Below are 7514 nucleotides of genomic sequence, written 5' to 3'. Positions count from 1 at the left end.
AATTACTGTCACGGGCAAAACAGACTTAACGTAGAGAGATGAATGTACTTTATTGAGTATTGCTTACAAACTAGAGCACTGAGAACTAAAAGAAAACTACAAATGCTGTCAGCCCATCCAATCCTGTCCTGTCTCCTCTCTCTGAGTGGTGCAGGGGAATGGAGGCTGCAGTCAGTCTATAGTGCTTTGACTTTGCTATGGCTTGGTGTGGTCTGCCATGGTGACCTGGGGCAGTGTGCCAGGAGGAGTCTGTGACTGGCAGCCTCAGCAGGGCTACTTGAAGGCCCTGTTGCTACCAGAGATTTGTATTAAATTACAGTATGAATTTTCCTACAGATGCTGGAAAAACCATAAGGTAGTGATGGATAATCATACTGCTTCTGGTTTTTACTGGATCATGATAGTGCCTCTTCTCCTTCACAATGACTTCCTCTGAAGCACAGAAAGCTGAATGTAAGTTTGATTAGTTACTGAATGCCAGGACAGAAAAGGCAGAGGAAGATGGGAGCTTGACAAATGGAAATAAGTTTTCTGTAGAGAGTAATTCAAGCTTTTTTTGTACAGTGTGTGACTTTTCCCTAATGCTGTAATGCTTAAATCATTGCATTTTGAACAGCCATCTGTAAGAAGCTTGTAGTGCCCTGACAAATTATATACAAATTATATAAAGATCCTGAGAAATCTGTGTTTATAGAAGCTGGTTCCTCATTAAACAATTCCAGCACTAACTTTACTTTTTAACAAATTACTGCTGTTATATTTTGGTAATCTCTGTCTAAACAGAATAATGTCAGTGACTAATACAGTCATCTGTTATACAGTGTCAACATTTTCCCGGCAACTTCCCACTCATGCTTTAGCCGGTTTCAAGCAAATCTGATGGTGGCCTGAGATTCTTAAAAGACAGCAAGTTTCCCCAGGTGTGAAAACACAGTGAGGTTATCAGCTTATTTGGACTTCCTGTAATGATGTCATACCCACTTTCCCCAGACAAATAACCAAAGGACTGAACACTTCTGAAGGCACAGCTGCCAGCATTGCGCAAGCAGAAGAGTTAATGGGATGCCAGTCTCTTTGCCAGTCTCCTGTGGTTGTAGCTTATGTCTGGACTCCCTGATGTCAAATCTAAATGAACTTGCACCATAACTCTTTCTTCATTATAAAATATCCCTTTTTATTGTCTGGTTTTGTGCCATTTGGAGAACATGCTTTGGCTGTAATCCTACTGTCAGATTTTCATTAAGTTATTCAGTGGGCATGAATTGACTGGGAGAAGCAACAATGTCAAAGAAAGACAGAGTGCTATACAGGAGGCAGAGTGATCATGTAAGTCTGCATTAATTGCTATCGGATTGCAGTTTTACTGCCTTGCAGTGGAGCAGAGGAAGTGGAGGATGGAGTGGAGCGGAGGAAGTGATTTAGGGGAATTCTTTAGTGTTCTCAACGCCTGCTTTGGACAACTTTCCCACCAAAACAGATATCAGTGTTTGTGAGCTGGTTAACTATGGTAAGGGCTAAGAAGTCCTTGCTGTAAACCTGTGTGGGTCACAGTTGTGGGCTGCAGGAGAGACTGTTCCAGCTATGCAGGCAGTACTGTGCATTCTGCCTTGCTGTTTCTGGTGAGGCTGCCGAGCGCTGAGAAGCTCTCATCTGCAGGAGAGCAGGGCCTTAAAACTTTGGTGCTGTGGAGAAGTGGGGATGTTGGTGTTGGAGGAGTCTGCTGGGATGTCTGTATATGTCTTTCCAGAATTGAAGAGGCCAAAGGTCATCCACAGAATTTCTTCATGCCACAGAATCTGTTTCTTCACGAGCAATGTAAGCATGGTCATTCTGAAAGCCTATTTTCTTGTCTCATGATGTTTTCCTTTGACTTTAAGGAGCCTATTTCTGGTATTTTGCTGTATTTTATTTGCATAGAGTAGAATAATTTGAATTTCATCTTTTTATATAACTAGCCTAGCTCTGGGGACAGCCCTGAATCTGCAGAGGTCTGCTGACTTCTATTCATTATTGGTCTCAATCTTCTGTGTTGCTTATTTTGTGTGTGTGATAGATTAATATAAATGAACCACTGATCAAATGTTTTCTGATGGCAATAATTGAAAAGGCAATGGAATGTGCAGAAATTGTTCCATGACTTTCTTATTAGCTTTTCTTAGTATCTTCTTGCTTCTCTGCCACAGAATCTATAGTTGCCTCTCTTACAAATGCACATTTATGCCCACAGCAGATCCATAGAGATCTCAGGAATAGAGATCTCTGTTCAGGAATAGAACGGAAAGCATCTGCCAAGACCACAGGCATGATCTTTTTGGAAAGTGAATAGAGGAACAGAGACTGAGGAGAAGTTTCACCATTTGGTGTCCAAACGGTAGCTCATGCTCAACTAGTTTTCTGTTGGCAAATAGGCAGGTGTAGCATCTTTACATAACATTATTGACATATTGCCAGCTAAGTTATAAGGGCATCTGTAAAGAAAAATGCTTGTAGCTCTTTAAAATTTGAATGGTATGTCCAGATTGGCTTGCTGAGACAGAATTTTGAGAAAAAGTATGCAAATTAAAAATCAAGTTGCCTGCCAACTGCTGGCACCCTGTTACCTGTACTAATACTGCAGGCTCTTTAAGGATCCTGGCTGCACAATAGCTTCAGGGAGGTCTGAAGGTGAAGTTCTGGGCTATGGCTGTCAGGTATGTGGTAGGAAAGGCTTTGTGACTACCATTTATATTCTGGGAGTTGGAGGAAACTTGAGTGTAATTGCATGGAATTGGGAGTTTATGTAAGTCGTGACTGGTTCATGGTTCAGAACAAAACCCAGGCATTTTACTGCTTTGTTTGCTGTGCAAATGTACCTCCCTACCCTATGGCTGCACTCCAAGGTGCCAGCACTGGTGGAATCCTCACCCATGCAAAGCAGGGAAATTTTTGCCTTTTGGCATGATAAGGGAGATTTCTCTTCCGCAGGCCTTTGAGTATCTTGTGTAAATCAGTAAAATGTCAAGCATTCTGTTAAAACATTGATACTAAAAAGGTTTTATTTTTGCTTATATTTCATTTGAGTGTTTAAGATTTCCAGAGAACCTACTGGAATAGCTCCCACTGAATTCAGTGTGTACAAGATCGGACTTGCCGGGGTGTTTGTTCCAGGGCATAGAATACTTCTGCTTCTGAGATTTCCTGGTAAGGTGAATTTTGTTTGACATAGAAAAAATATTTTCCAATCACATTTCCATTAGTATCTATTAATTCACTACAGCAAACTTCCAAACTAGCCCCTTCTGTTTCCTGACCTTTGACCAAATGTTCTAATAGCTTCCCTATTAATAGTAAGTAGATGCAGAATTTCAGGTAGTACTAACTTTGTAACAAGTATTGTATCTAATTTATTTTTTCCTTTTTTTTTTTTTCATCAGGGACTATTCTGATTCTGCAGGAGTTTGAGTGAAAAAAATAGCACAGAAGATGAATTGTTGCATTAATTAAAAAAAGAAAAAGTCATGACGTCAATATGCAACCAAAAAATTTTTCTTACAGGAATCTCTAAGTTATGAAAACGTTTATAAAATGTGAAGGTCAAGCCCCCAGTACTGTTCACTGCAGTTTTTGCAGAGTGATTGGGTTTGATCTGTTTGCTCCATGTGGTGCTTAGAGCTTGAACTTTCTCAGCAATGGTTGGACTTTGCATTCAAGTTCTGACAATTTACACAGGTGCCAGTCTAAAAGTTTAAGCAACATGGGCATCAAGTTTTCTCATGCATCAGTGCAGAAGTATTGAATTCAGTAGAGTTTCTCTCATTTATCTAGAAAGGAATTTAGTATTGTTTTTTTCTAGTTTTAGTGACTTTACTGAGTGGAAAAGGAAAATAACATCATGATACTAGCGGTTACCTTTGTCATTACAAAATATGATTCTTTTTTTCAGTGATGTTTAAATGGATTTATTTGTTCACATTTTACTTATGCAGACACAGGTCTACTGCCTCACTGGAATCCAGGAAGGGAAAAGTAGGGTTTTGAAGCACGTAGCTGCTCTTACCCTAATTCCACATAGGAGGCCAACTCGAGCCTGAAGTGCAAGGAAAGTCAGAGGGGCTCAGCAGAAACTGTGCCTGTGGTGTGAGGTTTAGTTTGCAGCTCTGAAAAGTGTGGGTGCCACGGTGCCCTGTGCCTTGAAAGGGAGCAGCCTTATGCAGGGCTTGCTGTGCCATATGCTCCTACAACTCCATGGGCAGGGCAGTGGAATATCCTGGAAGAAGATGAGAGACTGTCTTGCTTAGCATGTGGTAGGAGGGAATTAAAAAGCTGTTTGATGATTTTGAATAGCCTTATGCTAAGTCAGTGGAAAAAAAGAAAGAGTGAAAGAGAGAGGAGAAAGCTTTTTCTTTCACTTTTTTTCTTTCTTTCTGTCATGCTGAAAAGGCACTTAGGCAGTGCACTGATGTTTGTCTTTGCACCTAGCTTTAAGACAGCTCAGACAAAGGAAGAAAGGAAATGCAGGCCGTGCATGATTTTATAGTGGCCAAAGAGAGATCTGCATACCACTGCAAATAAACTTTTGCTTAGGATGAGAACTGAGGAAAGGAAGAAAACAGAGAAAGCAAATCTCAAGCAGGCAGCCAAAGGAAAGCAAACCACTTCCATGTGAACACTCATGGAAACTGTGGCTAGTACATCATATCAAGCTCAGAGGAAGAGGCAGCATCTGAGACCTTCAGCAGGTTGATTCTGTTCACAACATCTTACTCCTCTTTTTCAGCCACAATGAGTGAAATACTTGGAGGTGGGAGTGCTTGTACCACAGCAAAGTGGAACTGCTCCAAAGGGGAATTGAGAAGTAGTGAAGTAGGAAGATGCTAGCTCTGGTTAGACTGACCAGATGTTTGGTTTTTAAAGGGCAGAGGGGAAAGAACCTTTATGCATAGTTGTAAGGGAAAGGAAGAGATGCTGCTCTATTGAGCAGTGGAGGAGCTTGAGCGGAGATTCCTCTGTTCTCCTGTCAAGAAATAATGATGGAAGGAGGGTAAAAATGGCTAGCACTACTGCATAATGGGTGAACATATTCTGTCTTGCTGGCAAGACATCTGAAGCTTTTTGTCAGGATAGAAGTGCTTTCTGTCACAGTGGTCTAGCTATTTGTAAAGCAATTGTATTACCTACTGCCTGAGAAACATGACATAATCATTCAGCTCCTCTTTTATTTACTCATCACGTTTTCTCCTCACGTCTGTTTCCAGAGTGCTTGCTTGCTCTGCTCATACCTCAGCTGATGACATCAATGGCTCTGCAGACACATCCTGTCTCTTCTTTCATCTCTTGGTGCTAGCCTGGTTGCTTCCACAAAGTACAAACTTCATAAGAATGCTTTACAGAGAAGGCAGGAAACAAGAGAGTTATGACACTGGAAATGGCCATTGTTCCTTCTCTGGCAAATTCCCTCCAGGCAGCAGTTCTGGGAATCAGCTCTTTTTGTGAAGTTGTTGTTGCGAGATGTATTGGTGGTATATGCCATGGTGAATTTGCCAGGCAGAGAGAGAGTCCCTTGGGGAAAAGAGCAAAGAAGCACACTAAGCTGTCTCCAGAAGCAAACCTTTAGAAATGCTCTGCAAAGGTGCCTGAAAATTAAACTTTTTTCCCTTGATAAGGATGAAAGGCAGGACTTCTGATCCCCTACTTCTTACTAGGATGGAAACTTGGGCTTCCGTACTTCATAGAAGTATATTTTATGATAGATGAGAGAAAATGAAGATCCTTAAGGGAAGGCTAAGAAAATTTCTCTTCCTTCCAAAACTGCCTTGCAGGATCAGTGGAAAATTTCTGTTCAGAACAAGATCCTTGGCAAGGATACACCACCACCAGGTGAGAAGCAGATGCCCTCAAGATCAGGCAAAGCATTTCAACATTCTTCTTCCTGTTTGCTCCAGGTATATCTCAACAAATAAAACTGAGAACCATCTTGCTTGTCATCCTGAATTGCACATGCTGGTGATTTCCAAGCAAGAAGATGCATACATAACAGGTAGGAGGGGCTGAGAAGCTCTTTGCCAAGCTTTTTCTGTTTCCAGAACAATTATTTGATTCAGTCCCTGAGTGCTCTCAAATTACTATAGAGGAAGAACATAGCTGGGAGTAGCTTGTAGCAATTGTCCTGTTGGTGACAGACTGGTCCCTGATGGTGTCCTTCCTGAGAACACAGGGAGTGAGCTGCATGTAGGACTTACTGGAGAGGGCTAAGGGAACAGGCTGGGCTTTGCTGTGTGACGATGCATAGCCATTGATCTCCTGCCCAAGTGGAGGACAGGCAGAGGAGTTGGACACTGATCAGCTGCAGTTTAGGGAAAAAGCATAGGGCTGGCATATGATGGCCGTTAAAGAGCAACTGAATTGATGACCTCTATAGTATATCAACAAAAAAGAGCTCAGATATTCTGCTGCATTTCTGTCCTCAGCACTGGAGATGCCAGCGTTCATGGTAGAAAGTTAAGTACATCCCAAGAAAACAGCCTGAGATTTGGGAATAGGAAGGTGAAGGAGAAAGATACGTGACTGTACATGCAGTTTTGCTATTATTTTTGACACCATCATTTAACAGTGAAGGAGGAAGAAAACCAAGTTTTTGCAGTTGTGGCCCGTATGGAGCCATTGTCATGTCATTTATTGTGTGAAAGTTTTATCTTCTGCTATAAGTGCTGTGCCTGCAGCTGTTAGAACAGTCTAGCTTTCCAGAAGTCAATAAAATCTCTTCATTTGCAGTTTTACTTATTGAAAATTTAAAAATATGAGAAAATTGATTGAAATGAGCTCAATTAATAAAAGCAAAACCCATATATATATTTCTTTTGATGTTTAGGTCCTATAATTATTTTGGACCAACATCCCATTAGACATCAGACTTGTATGTATTGTCTTTCTTCCTTTCTCCTTCTATATTAGGCAATAGGAAGTTCTGTTCCTGTGTTGCGTCATGGTAAATGATCACATTATAGCCTTTGGTTTTGGCTTTTTCCTGCACATCTCAAAAACTGAGATGTCTTCAGTTCTGTATTTTTATTCTTTCCATGCACAGATGGAACTGAAATTTCTGTTGCTGTTACATAACACTCCTGGCAGCCATTAGGTGCTACCAGCTGTCTTGGAGATGTGGTCTGAGTCCTTTGGCAAGTAGACATTGTCCTGTTAGGATTCTACTGTAACTTACATTGGTAAAAATTAAAAATAATGCTATAGAAGTCAACGAGTTAGGCCAGCCATCTAAACATGGGGAAAATTTGATCTAAAAAATTTCCGAGGGACTATTCCTTGTAATAAGTTTAAGTATTATTTAGTGCCTGTTGTAAACAAGGAAGGACTTTGACTATAGCTAGATGTGTACAATTAGCTGTGGTTAGCTGCATTACTACAGCAGATGTATGGGAAATATTCTATCCTGGCATTGGTACTAAGGCAGAAAAATAGCAATCAAGCACTACAGACACCTAAGATCTGTTTTATTTCTTCTTACTTTCATTTGCAGTTAA

The 7514-nt window shown here is 40.9% G+C and overlaps 1 protein-coding gene across 2 annotated transcripts in view; it reads left to right on the top strand.

The window, feature by feature from the left end:
* The first annotated feature begins 823 nt into the window (after window positions 1–823).
* LOC149917057 (uncharacterized) overlaps window positions 824–7514 on the top strand; it is a 44224-nt gene continuing 37533 nt past the window's right edge. Inside the window, exons 1-3 of one of the 2 annotated variants that reach the window (XM_090145188.1) lie at window positions 824–3180; window positions 5922–6016; window positions 6848–6892. In XM_090145188.1, coding sequence (XP_090001314.1) covers window positions 5977–6016; window positions 6848–6892 — 85 coding nt within the window. In that variant the 5' untranslated portion in view covers window positions 824–3180; window positions 5922–5976. The remainder of the gene's footprint in view (window positions 3181–5921; window positions 6017–6847; window positions 6893–7514) is intronic. The other variant, XR_016468800.1, reaches the window with a different exon arrangement.

Source organism: Phasianus colchicus, chromosome 8, assembly GCF_987193195.1.
Source record: "Phasianus colchicus chromosome 8, bPhaCol1.hap1.1, whole genome shotgun sequence".
In the NCBI taxonomy this organism is placed as follows: Eukaryota; Metazoa; Chordata; class Aves; order Galliformes; family Phasianidae; genus Phasianus; species Phasianus colchicus.
This window is presented reverse-complemented; position numbering and strand designations above follow the sequence as displayed.